At 42.2% G+C, this 26,341-nt stretch overlaps 1 protein-coding gene across 2 annotated transcripts; it reads left to right on the forward strand.

Annotated features, from left to right (window-relative positions):
• Window positions 1-341: 341 nt before the first annotated feature.
• Window positions 342-26,026, forward strand: vmp1 (vacuole membrane protein 1). Of its 2 annotated transcripts, none has more exons than XM_063205401.1 (12): window positions 342-447; window positions 1,367-1,473; window positions 1,836-1,968; window positions 2,112-2,202; window positions 4,356-4,466; window positions 13,659-13,823; window positions 15,030-15,161; window positions 18,111-18,191; window positions 19,289-19,405; window positions 21,447-21,508; window positions 24,509-24,611; window positions 25,055-26,026. In XM_063205401.1, exons 2-12 carry the CDS (start codon window positions 1,395-1,397, stop codon window positions 25,196-25,198), a joined length of 1,218 nt encoding a protein of 405 aa, XP_063061471.1. In that variant the 5' UTR covers window positions 342-447; window positions 1,367-1,394; the 3' UTR covers window positions 25,199-26,026. The 2 variants fall into 2 exon arrangements, with proteins under 2 accessions (XP_063061471.1, XP_063061472.1); XM_063205402.1 differs by lacking the exon at window positions 342-447 and adding an exon at window positions 802-1,030.
• Window positions 26,027-26,341: the final 315 nt, after the last annotated feature.

Raw genomic sequence — 26,341 nt, forward strand, 5'->3', positions numbered from 1 at the left:
AAGAATCTGAGCAGTCTACAGTGACAGGTCTGTCCATGTACCACTACCAGTACTCATTTTCATTGTCAAAAGAATAATACAGTTAGGCCAGGCTAGTCCAACACATAATCCTCATTAAATTGCATGCATTCAATGTACAATTTAGTCTAATAGATAAATAGATGTAGTAATATTGTTTAGATCGTTAAGCCAGTAGTTATTTTAATCATAGTTTTTAGATTAATTTATGATATTGTCACATGTATCATTTTTAAATAATAATTTAGGAAATACACGCCATGAAGTCCATGAAGTCAACCGTGAACTTTGAGCCATTAGAAAGCCGGTGTTTTGCTCCATGAATGAGCTCGAGCCTGAAGGCATTTGTAGCCCATTTCCGGTCACGTGATCTGATGTTGTAGCGTGTTTTAGCTGCGTTGGTTAACTGGAAGTCGCCGAGGAAATAAGGTATGACTGTGCATGCAGGTCATATATTAACTCCTATCACTGGTCAACCACGTTAATGGCATTGTCTTTATTTATAATTTGCCGAGATACGTCAACAAGTGACAAGTCTGGTATAAATTCCATAACGCGGTTTATCTTGCGAGCCCCAAATGATCTACCGGCTACTTAGCTTTCACAGTGGCCTAGCACCTAGCTAGTGAGCTCAGATCTTGTGTTGATAACCAAATATAAATGTCAGAATGCCGTATCTTGTTACTTGAAGTTAGATTAACGCTATACCATGTCATATAGCTCCCTCAAAACATATGTCCTCTGTCAAAAACCCTAAACGAATGAGCAAAACACGCTAACACAACTAGCAAGGGTGGTCAGGTAATTTAATTCATTGCTAGCATGACGTTACCCGGTGACAAACATAGTAACCGGTTTCACAGCACTTGGCTCCCATGTATCTGTTTGCATATCTGCTTGGTTGTGGATTCCTCCTGGCTGGCTGTAGAGCGTAGTGGTCCTGCCAAGCGCTTGTCCCTAACTCTCGGCCGAGGTCCTTGTACACTAGAGAGACACACTGCCCTAAAGCTGCGTAGGTATCCCAAATACAATGCAATGAAGACTTAGCGTGTTCTTTGAACTGACATAATCGTGTTGGCTACCTAGCATTTTATTGACTTACTGTGTTTGGCAATGTGGCCTGAGCACACCCGTTATTTTATCTTGCCATCTGGGGTAAAGGTCCCAGAGAGCCTTCTGAGCAACAACCGTAGTCTAACTTGTTGTAAACGAGCCTCCTTCCTTGCTGTACATGAGGTGACCTTCTGGACCATACACACTGACAGCACAGGTTAACTTGTTTTGGATGTCAGTGGTCGCTGTCAGAAAGAGCTTTCAGCTTTTCTGTTCTTGTCGAACGTCTTCGCAGGTCTCTGAATCCTTACCAAGTCATTGAGATGGCTGAGAATGGAGTAGAGGCGGAAGGAACACAGAAACGTGCCGGAGCCAAAGAAAAGCAAAATGGAAACTTCACAGGTGGGCACTAATGCACTTTGTTGCCCACTGGGCCAGAGATACACCGTGTCTGTCTTGAAAACTGAGCTCAATTATAAAAAAATGGAAAAGTATGGAAGTGAAGTATTGTTATTTCATTATAAAGCTATTCCAGTGGTATATTACACAGTTTCCAACACACACACACACACACACACACTATTGTTTTTCATCATACTGGCCTACTGGCTTGGTGACATTCTCTGCCTCGAAAAGCAAGGCTCACTGACAGGAGTTTGATCATCTCGGAATTCTAATGCATTCTCTCTCGTGTTTCACAAAGTTTTTGTGTTTCCGTATTATGATCATCTTGACCCGCAAAGTGTCTCGCTTTTCTCCTCCAGATTCTTCTCTTCGAGAGAAAAAGCAGCAGGATAGAGAAGAGCGGCTGTCCCTGGTCCTGTGGAAAAGACCTCTCCAAACGCTTCAGTATTCATTTCTAGAAACACTAATAACATTCAAAGAATGGACACTTAAGTAAGTAGTGGCCACTAGAAAGAAAGAGCACTCATTTCTTCCACACAGTGCCTATGTACTGGATATTCAAGACACTTTTCTCTCTCTCTCTCTTTCTCTCTCTCTCTCTCTCTCTCTCTCTCTCTCCCTCGTCCCGCATACAGATTATGGAATCGGAGAGGAACAGTGTTTTTGTTCCTAGTACTTTTATCTCTTTTCTCAATGGCCTACTCTATGGAGGGAGCACATCAGAAGGTAGGCATGGCTAGGTCTCTATCCTGAGTTGTCTCTTGCTAATATGTAACATGTCTTAACTGCTAGGCCCACGGATGCTTGGTTAAATTGTACAGAATTGGTTAAATCAGTGATTCCCAAACTGGGGGTTGCGGACAGAAGGGACTTTTCAGAAAAACAGGGAAAACACATGTCAATTGTTATCATAATTCCATAAATTGGTATGCTTAATAACAATAATCACTTGTAATTGGCTAATGAATGTATTTACTTTTCTTGTGAATCTGACATTAAAATTTAGCAGTATTAGCAAATAGTTTCCCCCATCCCCCCAAATTCCTTTTGGAATGAGGGTCGCGAAAATATACTTTGGGCCAAAATGGGGTCCTGGCATAAAAAGTTTTGGAACCGCTGGATTAAATGAAGGAAAAGTCAGTGGCCATGGTGTGTGTGAAAGTGTGTGTGTTCTGTGTTCATGAAAATATAAACAAGCACACTCTATTTCAATGTTTTATATGTATTTTCAGTATTTAAAGGCATAAGTCTATACTCTAGAGCAGTGGTTCTTAACCTGGGGTGCGGGCACCCCCTGGGGGTGCGCCAGAGATTTCTGGGGGTGCACGGAATTTTGTTTGTGTTGAGGTTGTGACCAAAATTCTGATTCTAAACCTCATAATTAGGCCAAATCAAAAACAAATTAAAACATGTTTTGGACCTAATGTAAAGACAATAAAGAAGTGATTCATGTCTAAAGCAAAAATCATTGTAATTATTCACTTAAATCATTTTTTTGTGCGTATACACGTATAGACGTTTGGTTTGGGGGCGCACGGCTTGTCTTGGGCAGAGTTTAGGGGGTGGTTCAAGAAAAAAGGTTAAGAACCACTGGTCTAGAGACTTGCTTACATTCCCTTACATTACATACCCTAAATTTCCTTCGGGATTAATAAATGTTACTCTACTCTACTATTCTACTTGTGCATCCAGAATTCAACATAACATCCATCAGTTGTCTCTCATCAAATATTGTTGAGTTGATCTGGGCAGTGGCCCTGGCAATCAATGCCCACAACCAATTCTGGCTAAAAGCAATGCAATGTAGAGTAGCAGAGACTTCCAGTCCAGTAGAACTCGAAAAAAGCTGTGATATACTGTTTCTCAACAGGGGCTCTACAGCGCCCCAGGGGGCGTTGGAGAGCAGCACTAGGGGGCTGTTGAGAGCATTTGTGAGTCAGCCACTAATGGGGTTGTTGGAAAGACCCCATTCAAAGTGAATGGAAGCTTTCACATCATTCTAGAAAGTTGTATAATAATCATGCAGCATAAGCAATGGTAGTATACTGAAAAATATTATTAGAGGTTAGCCGCGCGGTCTAAAAAGTCTAAAAAATGTCTTAATGTGTCCCAGGTCTAATTTTTTTAACAAAGGTCTAAAATTTCTTGTCTTATTTCCCCCAACCGGTCTGCTGCAAAATGTAATGTATGAAATGTGACCGTCAAACATGAACATTAAATGAGGAACATGTGAGCGAGCTTCAAAAGCGCAAACCGAGGCTCTCCTGGCATTTCAGTTCTGTGAAGGCGTGAGGCAGCTGGTCAGGGGAGGATTGTTTGTTGTTGAGGATATTTGGGTCATCATGGAAAATTGGGCATTTAAACTACGTTGTGCCAAAATTATTGCGTTGTCCCGGAAGGCTGATTGTGTGGATTGATTTACCTCCACCCACCTCTAATAATTAGGCTGTGGTGTTTTCATGATCTTAAAAATCATGTTGCTGGCGGGGGGGGGGAGTTGGCTTATGATGAGGTTGGGGAGGGGTTTAAGAGACACTGCTATAATACAATATACACATTGATATGGTCTGGTTAATCAGACTTGTGGGGCTGTGGGCCTACATGGTTGAATACAAGTATTTTACAGCATGTACACTACTCGTATTAGTGGCCTGCTATTAATATGAAAATGGCACTTCGCAAACCTATAGTTGGTTTAACAGAGGACAATACAACTGCACTAATACACCGGCTACTGTAAAAACAAGTCAAAATGTGCAGTAGTATAATGTGGTCCCTTGAAAATATTTTTAATTTGTTCATACACTTTGAGAGATGCATTAATTGGCATTGTATTAGAATGTGTTTGTGTTGATGTGCTGTGCTGTGTGTTTGTGCAGTATATTCAGTATATGGAGAAGAGGTTCCTGTGGTGTGCCTACTGGGTTGGCCTGGGAATCCTGTCCTCTGTAGGCCTGGGGACGGGCCTGCACACCTTCCTACTCTACCTGGTAAGCTCCTATTTTCATTTATTTTGATCACAGGCTATTGCGTGGCTGTAGATGTAAGGTAGGGATGGGCAACTTTCATTACCACAGACCTGACTGCAACTCACAGACTTCAAGGTGCAGTTGGTTGCTCACTGACTGCCCTTATTGTTTGGAAAGAATATGAGTGTTCTCTATCAGCCAACAGTATAATTACAACGAATTGATTCACTAGTGGTTTAAAAAAAAATCTGGTCATTATTTTTCATATTGTGTTTTATCTACGGGCCTCACTGAGTGAGGAGGCGGGCCGCATGTGGCCCCAGGGCCTCAGTTGCCCATTCGTGATGTAAGGCAAGGACCGCACACTGAACCGCATACAGATGAGCTCAGGGTCCCCGCGGTGCATTAAAAAGTATTAAAAAGCATTAAATTTAGAACATGTGATTTAAGGCCGTGAAAAGCATTAAATTTAGCTATTTTTTGAGGTGTGGCATTAAATATGAAAAAGCCTGGCATTAAATTTCACCCAGACACAATGTATTAAAATATAGATGCCTGCACAGTCTTCCGTAAAAACATTGTTTCATAACTATAAGGCGGCAACAAGGTTTCGAGACTGTCAGTCATGCCTGGGGTAAACGATGCACTCGATAGTGACAGGCCCGCCGGGGTAGCAGACCCTATCGTTCGGATCCCCCTACTGGATGATGGCGATGGATGGCTGACTTAGTAGGCTAAATCCCATCCACCACAGTGCGTGTGACTGACCGCAGTACAGTTGAAAGTGAAACTTGTTAAATTTCATCAACCAATATGCAGCGTGGAAGCTATATCTGTGGTGCCAGTTTACTCGTCGAAAGCGTAAGTCTTAAAATGACTGCATTGTTTTCAAACTTTGTATCTCGTCATCTAGCCTGCTCGTGCTCTATAATGCTCTCTCTCCTAATGTTAGCCATGCCCTCTCGTTTAGGTTTGTGTTTGCTAACGCATATAATTTCATGAATGTATGATGAATGCATTCATACAATATGCTACTTCAAAGTGTCCTCGAGCTTCGTGGTGTATTATTTGATGCTGTCAGATGCTAATGCAATCCGAAGTGAGCACGAGTGTTGTGAAGTTGCAAGCGGTGGAAATGCGTTGTAACATAAATCGGGCGAGTAACGGAGTGTTTTCTACGAGGCTAAATGTCGCAATGAGGATATGCGAGGATGTCCAAATCGGTAACCGCGTGGTGTTTGCATCGCTATTCCAGTCGCCGCGTGTCCGCGGTTAGGGAAATGTTTGTGGAATTCATATTCCACTGCTGCTGTTTCTTTGCTCCCACTCTGAAGAACGACTTGCTAAACTGAAAGTAGAACGCCTACTACTGTCTCTATGATGGAACAGGGGGGAACAAACAGGAGGAGCAGTCCAGAGCTGAGCAGTCGTTCTTTTTTAACCCTTTTGACGCCACAGGTGTTATCTCTCCTAGACTAAGGTGCACTGCGCTCCAATATTTATCCATTATAAAAGATGAATTGTTGGTCCATTTTTAATTTTTATATTGAAGGTATTTCATGAAATGTCATCAAACTTTTCAAATATACACAATTTTGAAATTGTTTCAGTTTTGGATGACTTTTTGGTTAATGATGTTTTAATCTAATGGGTAGTGTGTGTGCGCGCCACCTCACTCTTTTGTTGTCATCTCTATGGTTAAATTAAGCACAAAAATGACTAGGGTATTAGAGTTTGGGCCCACCTATGCAGCAGCCAGATCAACTGAAAGAATATTTTAGCACATGGAGTTACACAGATGATGGCTACTTGATTTGAAATTATAATGAATTATCTAAGGAAGGGGCCGATTTCATGACAACTCCCACATCATACAGAAACCTCTTTGACAAGTCATGACAAACATCTGGTGCAGAAAGTGACTAGGGAGCAGGCAATGAGAATAAAATAACACAGTGAGCAGTGTGAATGTATGTATTACATTACATTATAGCAATGTAATAACAATAGCAATATTATACCATGTAACACACACACAAGCACACCCGTGTAGTGGTATTAATTTTACTGTTGGAGGTATTAAAAATGGTATTAAAAAGCATTAAATTGGGTGATGAAAAATGTGCAGATACCCTGGAGCTCCCTTTTAATCCATTTGTATTCGTGTGACGTTTCACACAACCCTCCTGGCAAAAACATAATCTTTTCTTGGTGGAGACAGTCACTAAATGGGTGTAAGAATGAGAATTAAGACAATTAACATAATACGGTAAATACACTAAAAATCCATACAAAATAACTTGACTGTACATGCAGTGTGTGCACATGTACAAATCATTACATGTATGATATTAATGTAAAGGCTATATGTATGGGTTAGGAATTTCTCAAAAATATATACACGGAATAGTCTTGAAATGAAAAAAGGTGCTATCGATACCACTCATACTTTATACTGGTGTGTGTATCAGACAAAGTGATGAACAAGAACCAGTAATTGGTAATAAATTCCATAAAAAAGAGTTAAAGTGATGTCCACTTCTCATTCCAGCAATTTGATGTGTAAGCTCAACAGATATAGAATTTCATGTCAGTGGAAATTTCAACATGGCTAGTGATGTCAATCGGATTTGTTGGTGTCGGAACACATCGTTCACCAACGTCCTTTTGACGCAAACAAAAACCTCGACAGGAATAGAAATGTTTGATTGCGGTTGGAGTCATAAGGCCCATTTTTTGATTGAGGCCAGTTAGTAAAGCCTTCCGGTGCACTCGTCTCCTTCAGTGAAATGTGACAGACGAGGAAGTGAAAGTGTCCACTGTAACAGAATCCATTTGGAACGTTGGGCCACTTGTCCACACACACACACCGTTTCTTCTTTCTTACGAAAATCATCACAATCAAAATGCCACATAAGCCCCATACCCGTTCCAGTTCACTTAAATATTTGACTTGTATGTTGCTCAGTTACAATATTTTATGATTTTGTCAGTGAAAGGTAAAGTAGGAACCCCTGAATCAGTCTGAAGAGCACCAGTTGGTTTTGAGGGATACTAGTTGCGCTCTCCCTACTCTTATGCCAAGCCCCATACCCAGTTTACTTAAATATTTGACTTAAATTTTGCTCAGTTACAATATTTTGTGATTTAGTGAAGGGTAAAGTAGGAACCCCTGAATCAGTCTGAATCATATGAGGAGGCAGACCTGACTGGACACGTTGGCAAACGGTTGTCCTGACATGAGATAAGGGTTGCTTTATTAAGACAGCTTTGCACTTTGACAGATGAAGTCTGTCATCCCTTGAGCTTTTTCCCTCCACAATTAAAGCAAATGCGAGATGGAAGGTGAGGAGGGGGAGGGGTGTGTGTGTTTTTGCTACCCCTAATGTCTCTGGGGCCTATGCTACAAAGCTGCTTCAGGAGTAAAACAGGTTAAGTTTAGAGGTAAGCTTCAATCATCTAATAGAAGAGCCTTAAGTCCTCATTCATTCCGGGCTCTTCTATTAGATGATTTACCTCTTAACTTAACCTGGTTTATTCCTGAACCAGCTTTGTAGCATAGACCCCTGCAGTCTTTTCAGAATCTCAACTCATCTTGGTGACTTCACCCAGAGTCGTCAGCACTGTTGCTCATGTGATTGGGGTGTGGGGGACGGTGTTTGTAGGGGAGAGGTGGTGGTGATGTGTGGGTGAGTCTTGTTCTTTCACATGATACCCCCCACTACCACCACCACTGTCACCATGAGCTCATTCCGGCTCACTAAAAGCAGTGGTCTCGCAGGACAGAAATACAGAAGAAAGCGACTAGCGAGCGTAAGGCTTTGCTGTGCTGTGCTGTGCTGTGCTGTGCTGTGCTGTGCTGTGCTGTGCTGTGCTGTGCTGTGCTGTGCTGTGCTGTGCTGAGCCATCACACTCTCGTCACACGGGGGACTTGCTGCCTGCCTGCCACGCCTCACGTGCGACTCAGAGTCCGGAAAAAAACCTGAGCTGATGTGGACTCAGCACCACCACGGCAGTGACCTTTACGTACAGTGGCTGCTGGTAAACTCATTTAGGTTTGTTTTGGTCTGAGCTGCATCAAATAGAGTTAACTTTCGTTTCATGGAGCCGTTTTTTATAAAATGGTGGTGTTTCTGCCAAGTCACAGGGGACCGTGTGCTGAGTCAGTGAAACTTTGAAGTGCCATAAGTGAAAAAGACCAAAATAATTTGAGGTTTATCTCAAAATTGTTCAAAGCAGCTCTGGGGTTAGTGAGAGATGGTGTGTGTCGTCAGCAGGGAACAGCTATAAAGTACTGTACCTCTAGCACACACATAAGGATTTCATTTATACATTTTTCCCTCGTTGAATAAAAAATGTGTGGTTTACTTGTAGTGTTCGGTCTCCCTCCATAAAAGTGGGTTGAGTTGCATGACATCAGAACATGTTTTCCATATCTTCTTAATTTACTGTATTACATTTTCTGCATAGTTTTTTCCCACAACTTCAGATGGTGTGTGCGCACAGTGTGTATATGCTGAAGTCTGAGTATGTGTGGCATGTCAGGAATGAGGGTTCATGTTTGTGAAAATATCACAGTTTTAGAGCATCAATTTGCTTTCTAATCCATCAGTTATCACCTTTTGTCCAAGAAGTCCCGTCTTGTGGAAAGAGTGGAAGAATGTTGGGAAATTGACAAATTTGTATTGGGCATTGCATTGCAAAATGCCTTTCATGTAGGTTTAAAAAGTATGTTCTGAAAATAGTTGAATGGCAAGAATTCACACATAGATGATAGAACGTCTGAACGGTCATTTCCAATAGTAAAATGCTGACTTATGTCATTTTGCGACAAAAATCTTCAGTTGCTCTTTGTCTGTCCAGTGTAATGGGACCTGTGAGCTGTAAGCAGACTTGCGTCTCAGGAGGCTGAAGCGTTGTGCCAGCGACGAGACTATAGGCGGTCAGTGGAGCTCAGAAATCATTGGCCTGGATTTTCCTTGGCTCCCGCAGGGCATGTTGGAAGTGTGATCTAGGGACGGACAGTTATGGCTGGGATATCTCAAAATTACATTTCAAAATTATTCATGTCTAGTCCGTTCAGACAAGCTTGGAATGTGTGCGTTGTCCAACTGACATACGTGCCTATAAAAGTATACACACCCCTGTTTTTATGATAATATGTTCACAACTTGTTCTGCATCTTATAGACACTATAACCTGTGCAATGCATTTGAAAAACAAAGCCAACGCTATTAAAGGGGAAAAAAGAAAATAAAAAACTTGAATTAAGCTTAACATGGTTACATGAATATGCATACCCTTAATCCAATACATTGTTACAGCACCTTTGGCTTTTCTTACAGCACTCACACTTTTTGGGTAGGAGTCTAACAGCACATGCTGATGTGTCAATATTAGCCCACTCTTCTTTGCAAAGGCACTCCCAGTCTGACAGGGCATCTCCTGTGCACAGTCCACCTCAGATCACCCGACAGATGTTTGATGGGATTCAGTTCTGAACTTTGTCTTGGCCATTCCAAGCCTCCAAATCCTATTCTGCTCAAGTCATTCTTTTGTTGATTTAGGCGTGTGCTTAGGGTTATTATCGTTCTGAAAGGCTAAGTTTCTCTTAATCTTCAACTTTCTATCAGGGGGCTGAAGGTTTTGAGCCTCGACCACTGCGGGACTCCTCATAATATTCTCCTGCCTGACTAAGGCCCCAGTTCCCGCTGAAGAAAAACAGTAGCAAAGCCTGATGCTGGTGCCACCACCATGCTTCATATTAGGCATGGTGTTATTTGGATGAAGCACAGTGTTGTTTTTGCGCAAAACATGCCTTTTGAATGTCCAAAACGTTCAACCTCGGTTTCATCAGACACATTTTCCATGTATATTTTGCCAAATTTGCCCCAACAATGTTGAACTTACAACACATAATTTCCAAGGTATTTTTGGCTCACATCACCCAATAACACCATTCCTGCAGTGAAGTGGGGTTGTGATGGCATCATGCTTTTGCTCTGTTTTTCTACAGTCAGAACTGGGGCCTTAGTCAGGGAGGAGGAAATTATGAATAGCTCAAAAATTCCTGTCAGTGTTGCCAGAAAATCTTTGGCCCCTGTTAGAAAGTTGAAGATAAAGAGGAACTTCATATTTAAGAATGACAATTAACCTACACATAAAGTCTATATCACCAAAAGCTTGGTTCTCACGGCAGAATAAAATGGAGGTTTTGGAAAGGCCAAGCCAAAGTTCAGACTTCCCATTAGGACTGTTCACAGGAGATGCCCTCGCAGTCTGTCGAGCGTAGACAAATATTCACCACATCAACATGTGCCAAGCTGTTGCTGCAATAAAAGTTAAAGGTGCAGCAACAAAGTGTTAGTTTTAAGGGTGTGCATATTTATTCAAGTTTTTTATTTTCTATTTTTTCACTTTAAAGCTTTGTGTTTGTTTGTTTATCCATGGCATTGTACATGTTAACGTCAATTCAATTCAAGAGTTTTATTGTCATTGTCCAAAAAAAGTTAACAAAATTGTGTTTGGAGTGCCATGTACTCCGGTTTATAGAAAAGTTGGAAAAGTTCCTGTCTGTCTCGTATTTGCACAGGGGTGTGTAGACTTTTTTTATAACCATTGTATATATTGTACTATATTTTGTCTCAAATTCAGAATTCCCTGTTTTATTGAGGCAGCATAGTTAAAGTGAAAAGAAATGAGTTTCAGTCTCCAACTGAAAAACGCAACTGTTAAATGATACTGGACGCTGTGAAGTAGTATGCTCTATTTGTTGACTTGAGTGTTAATGTGAGGAATGCACGTCACTACTTCCCCCCCACCCCTCAGCATTCTTTCACTGGGTTTTGGATGTTAATGCGTGGCTGAATGGTCCAACTGCCTTTTTTAATGACGGTGCAAACTGAATGAAGCTTCTTTTTGTTCATTCCTCTGCGTCATTTGATTTGAGCCAACGTCTTGAATTGCACTATTAACTCTGACGGCGGCTGCCGATAAAATGCCCTAGTGTTTCCCAATCCTCTTTCAAGGAGGAGGACATGAGCCAGCATCTTAATCTAGACCGTCATATCTAGCACATTGCTTTTCCCGTGTATTAACAAAAAGGTTTGGATTTTTTTCTGAAGACTACTCATTTACTGACTGTGAGGAAGGGAGTCGCCGCCTGTCCTATGGTGCCTCAATGGACCAAGTCAGCTCTTGGAAAAACGTATTGACGTTGCTATGGAAAGAATCAAATGCTGAAAAAACTATTAAAGTTGTTAATACATACAGTACATAATACCCTCATACATTTTGTAGTGACTTAGAGGAGAGCTTTTTCCATTTATTTATTTTAAAAAAGGCACTAAATGCTTTGGTTTTCCAATGTTGATGCAGTGGATAGCACAGCATTTACTGTAAGTTAAGTCAGTTTTTTTTCCGTCAGATTTTTCCCTTACATTGGTATTTATTGCACATTAATCAGTTGGACCGAAGGGATGGGTATTTTTACTAAAACATTTACAGACATTCTCTCTATTAATACACAAGGCATCTGTGCGTGCTGATGAAGGAATAACAAAACAACAAAACATTCCAATCCAATTTTCACTAAAACGTTGAAACACCTTCTTTTAATTTTAGACACCCATGACTCAGGATTTTCATGTCATTCCTCTCAGACATTAACAATATGCGGTGTTTTTTCAATGCATGAGGCATGGATGGAGATCACAGACCTCTGTAGCCATGGCTGCTAAGAGTCCAGCTGCACCCATAAAGGTTCTTGTTTGAAAGGTGTCTGGTCAGAGGCACCCCTTTGGGCACCCCGGCGCCTTCCTCAAAGGTGAGGTGATGGCGTGACAGGGGGTGGGGGGGGTCCTTTGTAGGAGGTCCAGGAGCTCTGTGAGACGTTAGTGGTCTGCAGAGGTCAGACACTTTAACAAAAAAAATCCCCCCCACCGCATACCAAGAAAATGGCGTCAGCATGACAGAATTTGGAGGCGGCGGGACGGGAGAGGTTTGATTGTGCACACGCACATTTTTTTAATTAAGTGCAGGAGAGGAGACAATATAAGTGGAGGAGTCCCCTTTGAAGACTACTCTTGAACGTGAGCCACACACCACACCATGCACTCACAGGGTTTCTGGTTACTGCATACCTTAAAACCCAACTTATAATCTCTTTTTGGGGGGAATAAAGGCGGAAATAATTGCAAGTGGTTGTCAAATCAGATGTCTGCAGGAGATCCTTTCACTGGCGGCATGTGATACTCATTAAGACTAAAATAAATAGAGTTAAACCATGAACGCAGACAGAGGTATCTGACACATGTAGTCCGGATTTGATTTGTTAGTCATTCCAACCCAATGCCATGCAAGCAATCCAAGCCTAAAATGTGTTCCCACGCCTTTGCTTTGGTAATGCTAAAGTTCCCCAGATGGTCATGTCTCAGATAAAGCCATTTCATCATCTGGGGAAAAAAGTTCTCTAAAGTAGTGTTTCTCAACGGGGGCGCTACAGCCCCCCAGGCGGCGTTGAGGAGCCCTAGGGGGGCGATGAGAAGGATGCAGCTGAGTGGGGGCGGTTCTTAATTCCCATTGGGGGGCATTAGTCTGCTTCATTTTCCAATACTAAGGGGGCGTTGGCAAGCTTATGATGAGGTCAGGGGGGCGTTGGGAGGCTTATCATGAGGTCAAGGGAGCGTTCAAAAAAAGTGTTAAAAAAAGGTTGAGAACCACTGCTCTAAAGGCTCACAGCACCCACTAGGCCTGTGTAAACTAAAGAAGGCATTGAATATAGTGGATTGCATGAGTGTGTCTGTCCTCTTTGCTTGAACTCCCCTGCATACTTTTGGCTGACACATAAGAGCAACAGTGAGTGAGTAATGATGTTGCCGCCTTGCCTTTAACTCTTTACCTCTCTACTCCTTTTCTTTCCAAAAACTTCTGCAATCCCCATGATAACATAGCTGTGGAATCCTTCAGTCTCCCCTCCCGTGTTGAAAGATTCCCCCTTTTTGAAAAAAAAACAAACTTGCGCACACACACACACACACACACACACAGACACACACACACACACACAGACACACAGACACACACACACACACACACACACACACACACACACACACACACACACACACACACACACACACACACACACACACTCTCCTATGTGTCCACCATTAAGTTCCCCTTGTCTCCTGTGTCATGTCTCTTGTCCCCCAGGGTCCACATATAGCCTCCGTCACCCTGGCTGCCTACGAGTGTGGCTCGGTCAACTTCCCCGAGCCGCCCTACCCCGACCAGATCGTGTGCCCGTCCGAGGGGGCGCAGGGCAGCATCACGCTCTGGACCATCATGTCCAAGGTCCGCCTGGAGGCCTGCATGTGGGTGAGTCAGTCAGACACACACACACACACACACACACACACACACACACACACACACACACACACACACACACACACACACACACACACTCACACACACACAGCCCCCCGGACTCCTGGACCCCCTGCACAGTGCCTGAAAAAAATAATTGCTAACACCACCACTCCTAACGCCCAGCACCCACAGCCCTGGACCCCCCAGCGCAAGGCCAGCAAATACCATCTTCATGACCATCACCTCTTCCAACAACACCCAGCAGCACCCACAACCATCACCAACTTGATCCATGCCAACCTCTAGCATTGCACAGTGGGGGTTGCATTATCATCCCCCAGTAGGGGTGTAAATCACAGCCTCCATGATGATGCGATTCTATAACAATTTCTTAAGGCAGTGATTCAATTATTTTCGATACTTAAGAATGCCCCACGATACGATTCGATTCGATCATCGACTGAAGGATCAATTATTTACACCCCTACCCCCCAGTGGCTGTCTACCTGTCACACAATTGTTCAAGTGTGAAGGGAATGCAGTCTCTTTCTCTGGCTCTTGTGCCATAGTAGATGAAAAATCTGTGTTTGTGGCCATATGCAAAGTCTGGGTTAGGTAGATGGGCAAGGGAAAGCACAGCAAGCGCAATTCACATGCAAACTCCAAAGGTGTGAGCCAGTAGCATCATGCTTTCTAAAAAGTTGACAAAATACTGCAATAATCAACGATGTAAAAAAACTACAATAATCAATGATGTAGAAAACCAAAAATTCAACATCCATTGTTTGAGCCATAAGAAGGAAAAGCTTGCAGACACGTAATGCAAAATGTCAATGGGTATTAACCAATCTGTATAGTTTAACTTAGTGTCTCTCTTGTTCTGGCACCCCTTTATTGATTGATTGATTGATTGATTGGTTGATTTTGTTTATTGACATTGTACAAAGCATTAAAAAAAGGTATATAAATAAATAAGTCAATAAATATGTCTTGAAACCCTTGTACAACACGTCAAAAGGAAAACACAAAAAAGCTTAGGGAGCTTGTTTCCATTGTCGTCCTTATTTCGAGCAGTGCCAGATCGGAAAGCAGCCATCCAGACATAATCCTTCAATTGACTATCTGTCTGATTTATTGTGTGTGTGTGTGTTTGTGTGTGTACACGTGTGTACATGTGTGTGTGTGTGTGTGTGTGTGTGTGTGTGTGTTCAGGGTGCTGGAACGGCCATTGGGGAGCTCCCTCCATACTTCATGGCGAGGGCAGCGCGGCTGTCGGGAGCGGAGCCGGATGATGAAGACTACGAGGAATTTGAGGAGATGCTCGGGCAGGCAGAGACGGCCCAGGTGAGCACCCTCTCCCTCCCTCCCTCTCTCTCTCTCTCTCTCTCTCTCTCTCTCTCTCTCTCTCTCTCTCTCTCTCTCTCTCTCTCTCTCTCTCTCTCTCTCTCTCTCTCTCTCTCTCTCTCTCTCTCTCTCTCTCTCTCTCTCTCTCTCTCTCTCTCTCTCTCACATACACACACACACACACACACACCATCCTGCCCAGGTGAGCTCTGACACACACACACAAACAAACCCATCCTCTCTATCCTGCTCTTGCATGCCTGACATGACAGCCCTCACTCTCTCTCTCTCTCTCTCTCTCTCTCTCTCTCGCGCTCTCTCGCGCTCTCTCTCGCTCTCTCTCTCTCGCTCTCTCTCGCTCTCTCTCTCTCTCTCTCTGTCTCTGTCTCTCTCTCTCTCTCTCTCTCTCTGTTTTTGATGGCTGCGGGTCCTTGCTGACTCAGACCTGTTTTCCACTGGACCTGATTGAACGTCAAGCTTAGAATTAATGAAGTGCTGAAAACATCTGAGCTCTCCCGCAGTGGTAGTAGACACGGTAGCCGACGCTCAGACAACAAAGAGAAGGGGGCAGGAGGCAAGGCCGGATCAAGGTGCCTGCTGGGGGCCCCTAGGCCAGGGGCGGAGCTATAGGCGTGGCGAGCAGGGCATTTGCCCCGAGGCCCAGGGCCCTCCTGCATTGGTGGTGGGAGCCCTATTATGACCTTGGCAGGCCGTATGGGGGGCCCTATCAGTGTTTTGCCCAGGGGCCTTGTCTGAAATTGTTCCGCCACTGCCCTAGGCTACAGGTTGCTGTAGGCTCCCTTGAAAGACAATATTTTGCAATATTGTGCGTGTGTGACAATATTATGTAGTAGGGCTGCACAATTAATCGAAAAAAAATCAAAATCGTGATAAAATGGTGAAATCAAACTCATGATTTTAATCGTGATTTAATCGTGGCAATAGTGATCTACTTTTGAGAGCGTCCTTGAAGCCACAACATACTGACAGGCTGGTGTTTCTGGCCAGAAATCGGTCCACTCAAGTTTCATGCTATTGCCTTTACATAATTTTTGACAATTCATTTTATTTTGCTCATCCCGTATGTAATTCATTCTTGGTTATATTTCATCTTGTTATAATTTTCAAATAAATCTGCAAAAATCAATAATCGTGATTAATCATCGTGATTATGATTTTGACCAAAATAATCGTGATTATGATTTTTTCCATAATCGTGCAGCCCTATTATGTAGACAGTGTCACAATTCAAGCTAGGAATTAAGGATGAAATGTCTGGCAATTGTGGAGAGCAGTATTAACAGATTCATAACTCTACGTAGCATGCATTTTCCAATACTGCATCTTGTCACAATTATGCAATTTTTTTTAGGGCCCCCTTGGCAGTTGGGGGCCCAAGGCTGAAGCCATATCTAGCCAGTGCGTTAATCTGGACCGGGATGCAGTTGCCTAGCGCTGCTCATCAAATAATGAGTAGTATCACTGCAATGCGGCCCAAACAAAGGCCCTAGATGGACAATAAGGTGGCAAGCAGTGTAGGTTTTATTGGGGTGCTCTGTTGTTGAGAGGCAGTGACACACTGTTGGCCAGGGCAGATGGGCCTTTCAGACACAATGCCATGTGAACTTTATATCTACTCCCTGAAGATAACACCCAAACACTGTCGTCAGCGCATTACAAATAGAGAAAGAAAGAAGCCCTCTTACTTACTAGGTACTTCCCTTCCATCGGCCATGTGTGTGCCTGTGCTGTGCTACGGAAGCCTCTCTTCCTGAGTGGTGATTGGCCCAACCTGGTCACATGACTTCCCCCACGGACGCCCCTCCCGTGGCTTCCAGTAAATGCGTTTAAGCAGATGGTGAGTCAGAGGTGCAGGCTTCCCTTTAATCACTGCCTGTTAGCCGAGATGAGAACGGACCCTTGAGGTGCTCTCCTCTTTCTGCCCCGAGTGCCTCAGATTGTCAGCTGCTTCTACTGTACACCCTAGCTAGCTGGGCGGACGTAAATGCATACATGCAAACATGCGGGCCGCCCTGTCCCTCACACAACCCCTTTCAGCCAGCCTTGGGGGGTGGGGTGGGGTTGAGGTTGAGGGTGCTTTGTTTCTCAAACACACACACACACACACACACACACACACACACACACACACACACACACACACACACACACACACACACACACACACACACACACACACACACACACAGGCAGAGGGATTAGGCCTCCTCTTTGGGCTTGTTTGAGGTGCTGTCAGTTTGGTTTTCCACAAAAGCCCTATTGATTTGAATTTACCCCCACCTTCTGCTCTGGCATGTCTACTGTGCGCCCCTGCCCCCACCAACCCCCACAGCCCCCAAGTGCAGATTGGTCCTTAGCATAGAGACGCTTCAATGCGCACAGGATGTTTGGTTGAAAGCTGAGATGTACATTCCAGCCATACTGTGAGGCCTGGTCAGTAGGACCATAGCCGCCGCTCTTAATGAGAAGGGCATGTGACGGAAATAGTGGAGGCCATTTTGAAACGTGCTGGCTGGCGTTCATACCCCGACTATGCCACGCTGACATTAAAACCACTAAAGTTGCTGGCTTCACCATTCTTTTGTCTATGTAATTTTTCACCGAATGGTTATAATTAAACGAATATAAAGATCTTTCTTTACCTGTGTCTTTGGGTGTAGCTAGAAAAAGAAACGTTTAAGTCAGCATTTTACAGTTTTGGGAGCTGTGCAGATTCTATTTTAGAGGGCTCTCAATTTTGATGCACAATTATTTTTATTTTTAGTGTTCATGGCTTAGCTCAATGTTTAATTGTATCATGGTGTTATTATACAATTTCACTTTTTTCTTTCAATATAAATGCAAAAAACAACCCTTTTAATGGCCTTTTTGCCTATTATGTTTATTTTGAATTTGTTTCACAACTCTTTATGTCCTTGTCATTTTCAGGATTTTGCCACAAGAGCAAAACTTGCAGTTCAGAACATGGTTCAAAGAGTGGGCTTCTTTGGAATTCTCGCTTGTGCATCTGTAAGTACATACGTAGCATAACTCTTATGTTTTAGTGTTTTTTCTGCATTCATTTTTATTTAATATTAAGATATTGGATATAGCTCATTACTTATAATGTGCTATGCAATTCTTCTCAATAACATATCTCTTATACATGGCAAAGACATTGTAGAGAAAACTTAAATGTTAACTTTGTTGTGCAATATTAATCAATGTGCAAAAACTGCTGTTGCACTGAAGACTAATGTGCTCTCAATCTCATTGTGCATGTGTATACTGTTTGCACTGTACATGAGTGTAGTGATGACCAGCTGTGGTGTAGTTCTAATTCTTAGGGGGCTGGAAAGTTACAAGTTCAAATCTTATACCCAGTAGAAATATTTGGCTGAAGTGTCCTTGAGCAGGGACCAGGGGCTTCACCTTGCTCCAGGGACTGTAACTAATACCATATACCCACGTACCTGTAGGTTGCTTTGAATAAAAATATACAGTACATGCTTTACATATGAATTGCAATACATGACATTACATTTTACTTAGCTGACCCTTTCATTTTATTCAAAGCGACTTGCATTTATTATTTGTCAGGGTTAGGGATGCAAATTATCGATTAATTTATTAATCATTAGTTGATAGCCTTATCGATGGACTTACGATTAATTGATAAGCGGCGGCGTCTCCCCCCCCCCATTTCAATTCTTTAATCCAAAGGTTATTTAAATATTCCTACTATTCACAGCCCTCTTCACACACACTCTTCACATGCCCATTTCACCTGGGTCTCTTATCAGTTGAATTGGCGATTAATTGCGATTAATGTTTTTTAATCGATTAAAATTGATTGCATTGATCGATTAAAGTCGATTAATCGATTAATCATTTGCATCCCCAGTCAGGGTATTGGTTACAGGCCCTCAAGCAATGTGGGGTTAGGTGCCTTGCTCTTCAGCCAAGGATGGAGATGTGGGAGAGGTCAGGGGGGGTTCGATCCTGCAACACCCCGATTGAAAGACCAACTCTCTAACCACTAGGCCACGGCTGTCCCCATATATATATACGACATTGATTATACGTGTGTGTAGTCACCATGAACTGTATTGTGTTGTATGTGTTAGATTCCCAACCCTCTGTTTGACCTGGCCGGCATCACGTGTGGTCATTTCCTGGTTCCTTTCTGGACCTTCTTTGGGGCGACGCTCATAGGCAAAGCCATCATCAAGATGCACATCCAGGTAAGGCCCAGCAGGAGCTGAAAGTAGGGCTGCCAAATGTATCGAAATGAATTCATAATCGCAATTTTGGTGATGGTAGAGATGGCGTCCGCGCCTTTGTCTTACTTAGGAAGTTTCAAGCAATTTTGGGCACGACGATAAAAAATTGTGGCCATGACTATTAATCATGATCACAGGGGGCAATATAGTGACCTGCTTTCGGGTGTGCTTGAAGCCAGAAGAAGTTGACAGGCTGGTATTTCGGGCCAAAAATCTGTAGGCCCACCAACACTTCATGCTATTGCCTTCTACATAATTACCGTATTACAATTCAGTTTTATTTTGTTCATTCCCTATATAAAACATTATTGGTAATCATTTTAAATAACATTCTGCACAAAATTCAGTTGCTTAATAACCGTGATTTCAATTTTTAATCAAATAAACGTGATGATGATTTTTTCCATAATCCTGCAGCCCTAGTTGAAAGTGTAGAGTTCAGTATAGCAGAGCAAGTTCATTGATCCCGAAGGGAAATGAAGATGTCCAGAAGTATACACATACGGACAATGCACATTGCAGAACAGATAGTGCACACACTTGGGTCAAAGACGTCCAAAATGAAATTGTCCTTCAGTGTAACGGATACCTTCTGCTGACTGTAACTGTAAAAAACATGACTCTTTTTATTTATTTATTGTTTCCATTTTTTCATGAAAGCCTCGGCTGTCATCCATCCATTTCATTTTGGACGTCTTTGACTCACTTACACACGTGCATTCAGACATTACCAAATGTATTGATGTGACCAAACTTACATTCTGTAATGTATTTATTTTTGTTATTGTTGATTTTTAAGTGAATTTTGTTACCTGTACTGGCCATGAAATAGCCATAGCTGCTGAATTGGCCATAAATGCAAACAAACACATTTCCACTACAATCAGCTTACATATAACCATGACCTGGGAAAACTGGAGTTAGTGCTTAGTAGTGGTAAATATACTGTAATTCCCTGTCCATTTTTGCTGAAGCTGAGGAATCATTAACTTGTATAAATTCACTGATTCTGGTGGTATAACCAATATCTGGCTCACATAAGTGGTTCACGACTTGGTTTTTGGTCTGTCTGCCGAGGGGGGTAAGTCTTGCATGGTGGTCTGCTTAATGCCAGGAAGCCAGACAAAAGAAAGAGTGTGTTTGTTTTAAAACAAAGTCGCTAAAACAAAAATGATCAAACACAAGATTTTAATCAGACAAGTTTTATGAATGGCTTTTCAAAGCGTAATGGATAGTTTAAATTGCAATCCATGCCTTTCTGTTTAAAGATTGTTCATACAAATCAAATGGAATGCATTCATGCTTAACACTTCAAAACCAGGATCACCCGGTATGGTTTGTGGGTGTGTGTGCACGTGAGTGTGTGTGAGATTGTGTGTGTGTGAGCGCGAGATGTGGGGGGTGTCTTTGGGCTCTCTCTGTTGGCCCACTCCAGGGAGTGAGTAATCAAACAGCAGACTGTGAAAATGCACTTTTAACCATCAAAGGCGTCCAGACACACAGAGACACAAACAATGACCAACAGTGAACACTCACACACACACTCTCACACGCACACAGGCATATGATGACCCTTACCAGCCAGACTGCCCTCTGCTCTCCCAGGCTTCCTTTCCTCTCTCAGGGGTCCTTTTGACTTGGTGTGAGTGTGTCTGTGTCGGTGCTGGTGTGTGTGTGTGTGTGTGTGTTTTTGTGTGTTTGTGTGTGTCTGTCTGTCTGTGTGTGTGTCTGTGTGTCTGTCTGTCTGTCTGTCTGTGTGTTTGTGTGTGTATTGTCTGTGTTGGTGTGCGTCTGTTGTCTGTTTGTGTTGTCTCATCTGTGTCCATGTGCCCGGGGCTCCCTGTGTCATTTCCTTCCCTGTGGCTGGCAGACTGTACCCCCCTCAGGCTATCCCGCTCTCCAGCTTTCATTGTCTGCATCTGTACCAGTTGTACTGCTCACTGTTGAATCACTGTCTCAAAATTCTGTGTCTACATCTTCTTTTCTTTTTCCTCCCCAACAGAAACTGTTTGTTATCATAACTTTCAGCAAGCACATAGTGGAGCAGATGGTGTCACTTTTGGGGTGAGTAATCCATGTGGGGGGTGAGTGGCGGTTGAGTGGGGGGTATATTGGGAAGAACTTCACAGTTTCTACTTCCGACTGTAGCTCTTTTAAAATATGTGAAAATGATTCTAGAATGTCTTTGTTACCGTGCCCAGGTTATCGGCCCTAAAAGGTCTTTGTTGTAATTATGGTTAAGCTTCCCATCCTCTGGGGTTCATTATGTGCATCAGTCACTCTCTGGGTGTCGGGTGGGAATTGCAGCATGACGCCACATCAAGTGAGAGCCGTCACTGATATGCAAGACCTCATTTATAATCAGCCAACTGACAACCAACCAACTGCCATATTTTTTTTTGTAATTGGTGAATTTATTTTTTGCAAGCAACACCCAAGTATTTTTGTACTTTTGTGATTTTTTTTTATTATTATTTCATAATATATAGTTTATCTATTATATCATAAAACATTATTAATTAAATACAGAAATATATATTGACATATCTATTATTTCATTATTATTTTTTTTTTATTTCTCTTTTATTAGTTTTGGAAAATATTAGTCTTAGTGTGGATCTAAATAAGAGAAGGTAAAATGTGTCATGCTTCAACTCCCTAATAGTACACTTGGAACTGTTCAAAATATTTAGTTACAGCTTTTGCCGCATTTCCCACATATTGACTCATATATGAGTGAGTGGACATCTGATCTGATAAGTGTACCGGTATACATGACTTCACTACTAAATATGTTTGCATTTGTCATATACAGAAACCCACCGAGCAGTGCCGCAAACTGCCCGGGTGACACATTTGTATGTAGAATCTGTTACTCAAACAATATTAACTGTTAACCCCTACAAAGGATAAATTGCGCAAGAGTGTGTGTAAAGGGATTTCTACGTTTTCAAACTGGGTGTGTCAAGTACACCAGCAGCAGGATGTTGCAAAATTTAGATTTTACTTGTGACACACTTTCTTCTCTGAAAATGTTTTGTGGAAGGATTTTTAAAAAGACATGGATTCAGGAAGGCCACTAAGCTGGATAGTGGGGATAAGTAACATATATAAAAATAATAGGCAATAAAATGACTTCTTGTTATATATTTTTTATTTTTGACTCATTGAATGCTTTAAGTAGAACTAAATAATGGAATTATTATAATGATAATAAGGTAATAACATGTTATATATATATCTGCAATTAGTGGCCTTCTGTTTTTCAAAATTTAAATACAAGTGCTAGTGCAATACAAGTTCAAGATTTTCATTTGAACTAACATTTTTACATGTATAAGGCTCATTAAACAGCTCTGTATTAGTTTAATTGCAGTATAATTTAAAGGACAAATTCTATATAATTCTGACTCCTGAACATTTGCTGGAAGAAGAAATCAAGTCAATTCTTGGCAGTAGTACCAAGAGCCTGCCCCAAACCATACAACAGGACAAGGAGAGTAAACACACAAATAACTCAAATTCATTGTAATAAAAGGTTCATGTTCATTCCATTTCACACTCCATTAGATTTAAAAGACCCTGGAAAATAAAACCGAGATGGATTGTTGTTGATGTTGGTTGTTCTATGGTGACACACTAGTTCTATTGCTGCTGAAATGTCAGTTAACAGTGATAGTGAAACTGACTGGTAGTCTGTCAGTGGGATGTACCTACTGGTATAATTAGATGGTGCGACTGGTGCTAAATTGAGTTTGGTCTTTACTGGGTTTTTACCAAACCAACCACTGCTTTGGTCCAAATGTACAGTATACACTCACCCCTTTACGTCAAACCATAGAAGGTAGCATGTCATCCACAGATGTGTCTCACTGTCCCAGTTGCATCATGGAAGTGGAACACGGGTACCAATGTGGTCTTCATGATGGAAACGTATAGCATCAGACGCTGTGGCAAATGAGTCAAATGGTGGTTGAGTTACAGCTACTGAAACCACACTGGCAGAAAGGTTTTTTTTCTTTGAATGTTAATGTGATCCCGAAACCCAAGTCAGAGAATGCACACTCATGCTACCCAATTGGCATGTGGCGTTAAATAGAGACGAGGCTCTTTCCTTTCTAGCAAGTTTCTGTGTGGTATCCTATTTGGCCCATCCACTTTTGAAAGATGGAGAATTGTGTCACATTACACTTCATTGTGTGTGTGGAACACAGCAGATGTATTGAGTAGATAGATGGTTCAGATTGTGATTTTTTTGTGTGTGTTTTTTTGGTATTTGCTAAGGTTTTGTATTATGGGATGGCATGATGACACAGTGGTACTGAGATGATAAGCCTTCTGTACTGGGCTACTGACTCACCATCCCCAACTCCAACGGGCTGCAAAGAAGGCTGGTTGAGTCATGTCTCTTGCCAAGAAGTGCCTTGTGCTTTGCTGCATTATTGAAACCGAATGATCTCACAATGACCTCATTCATTACATGTTAAATAGGTTTCTACATTATTTGAATTTTGGGATATTAAATAAAATTATTTCTAAAGCATTTTAAGAGCTGTTGGTCGTTGAAGATGGAAGGATGGCTGCCTTTGCCGCAGGGCCATTGTCTTCAAAGCTTTGAGGGATTTTGCATCAATGTCATCATTTTGCCCATCAATGTCACTTTTTTTGTTCTGGTTTGAGATGATGGCGGTTCCCTAATATGGGCTGTTGGTATTGGGAGGAGCACGCCTTTTCTCATCTGGGTGGTGCCTGCCTGGTTGCTTCCTACAAGGCGAGTGATGATGACACAGGAACGACTCACTTCCCCATTAATTGGCTGAAACCAGCCCTTCGCACAAGCCTGCCTCTTATAAGTCCGGGCTTATCACAGCTCTGTCAGCAGTGGCCTCGGCACACTTCAGTCAGAGTGGGACCTCGGAGAAGACCGAGGCACCCAACTCTTCCTGGCGGCACCCAAAGTGCTCCCATGGATCTTGAGCTAAAACTTTAGCTTCAGTTGCTCCTCGGGCTCAACTTAGGTAAGTAAGTGGTGACTCTTTGTGTGTGTTTCCTCTTTCCCCACAGTGCTATCCCGAGTATTGGACCATCCCTCCAGAAGCCCTTCCAGCACTATCTGGAGGCCCAGCGACTCAAGCTGCGCTCTCGGGGCGGAGAAGGTACCCCTGCGGTAAGCTACAGCTCTTTCCTTCCTCTATTGTCTGGCAAGGAAGGTTACAGTAGTCAGGGACAAAGAGAACTCTGAGCATTGTAGTATTCTTATTACAAAGACGTTCCAGAGCATGGTGGTATTCTTATTACAAAGACATCTCAAAGCTTTGTTATATACTTCTTATTGAGATTCGATTGCTTGAGCTAGCAGCATTTGGCGTCTTAGCATTGAGTTGGAGCCTGGGTCTAAATGTTCCTGTTTCCTGATGCCCTTCACATTTTCAAGAAATGCTTTTAGGGTTCATAGTATCAGGGTTAGCTGTACAAAATCAACCAGCTACTTTTCTCTTAAATAGCTTGATATTGATATTTCTTGGAACAACATTTTAGCTCCTTGCGAGTTCTGCTTTTATGGAGATTTCTTTTCATTACTAAGTGGTGTTTCTGCTTCTGTCTGCACAGGGAGAGAACTGGCTGTCCTGGGTTTTTGAGAAGGTGGTCCTCGTCATGGTGTGCTACTTCATCGTCTCTATAATCAACTCCATGGCACAGAGCTATGCTAAACGCATCCAGCAGAAGAAATACTGTGAGGAGAAAACCAAGTGATAGACTGCAGACCTACATAATCCTGATGTCCTGATCCCCATCAGGATGCTAACAAGAATTGAGGAGTTGGGGGTTGAAAAAAAAAGAACATTTTGAAAGAAGTCAAAAACCGGCAAAATGAGGGCCTTCTTCATGTGTACTTATTTTTCTGACATCGGGGTCCCTTAAGTTTCTGCAGCCCTGTTTTGCAGCTGTCTGTCAGGTGAGTTGGGAGATTGTACTCTAAAAACATGTTAATATTCTCATCATCGTCTTATCAGGACCTTGCAGACGAGCATAGGCAGCAGTCTACTGAAGGTGTTGCCTTTATGCCTTATGCAATGACAGGGGTGATGCTTCTATGGAAGTGGAAACCAATCTTAATCACTAGATTGATTTTATTTAATTATGATTTTTTTTTTCTTTGTCTGTGCATAACTTGTGTGAATGAGCTATTGGGACTTAAGTGTCGGACTGATTAAATGGAGAATGGTGGGGTGTTTTGTTTTCGGTTAATGTTCTCTTTTTATGTTGTCATTGTTTATAATTGTTCATCAAAGATAGCAATATTGAATCCGGTTAACGTGGTATTTTAACATTTTTGCACATTGTGTAAATAGTTACCATTTTTTGACACAATTGACATGCATTTTGATGTCTCAACCGAAGTGGACGTAAAAGAAATTACTCGTTACTAAACAGTTAAGTATCTCGTATGACCAATCTAAACCTGTACAGCTAAACGAAAAACTAAAATGTGTTACCAGATTCTATAAAACTGCCTCAGTCTGTCTTGTTTCGATGTCTGGAAATTTTTGTTTCTAAATAAAGATTATTTGTAGAAATCTAGTCGAACTGGAACCCTTAGTGTTAAGTGTAGTCTCTGCAGTAGAAATAAAATACATGTAAAAACCTAGGCATAATAGGCTAGTGGAGAGAGGCAATGGGCCTGTTTTACAGTATGTGACGTTTTTCATGGTGAATTCAAGAGGTAAGTATTCAATGTAGCTGTTAAATTAGGTATGATATGTGGCAAATTGATGATTGTTAATGTGTGTGTGTATATAAGTGTGTATTACATTGACAAAGCTGATTATTTTCCTGCCGTTTTTCAGTAAATAGAATTTCTTAAAGCATTTTCCCTTCTACAGTGGTCGTGAACGC

This window comes from Engraulis encrasicolus, chromosome 8 (genome assembly GCF_034702125.1).
Source record: "Engraulis encrasicolus isolate BLACKSEA-1 chromosome 8, IST_EnEncr_1.0, whole genome shotgun sequence".
In the NCBI taxonomy this organism is placed as follows: Eukaryota; Metazoa; Chordata; class Actinopteri; order Clupeiformes; family Engraulidae; genus Engraulis; species Engraulis encrasicolus.

Excerpts from the sequence above, each read along its gene's own strand:
- vmp1 (XM_063205401.1), top strand. The coding sequence starts at position 1,395 with ATGGCTGAGAATGGAGTAGAGGCGGAAGGAACACAGAAACGTGCCGGA. Across the intron at positions 1,474-1,835 it reads GCAAAATGGAAACTTCACAG|ATTCTTCTCTTCGAGAGAAA; the intron begins GTGGGCACTAAT and ends TTTCTCCTCCAG. Across the intron at positions 19,406-21,446 it reads TCATCAAGATGCACATCCAG|AAACTGTTTGTTATCATAAC; the intron begins GTAAGGCCCAGC and ends CCTCCCCAACAG.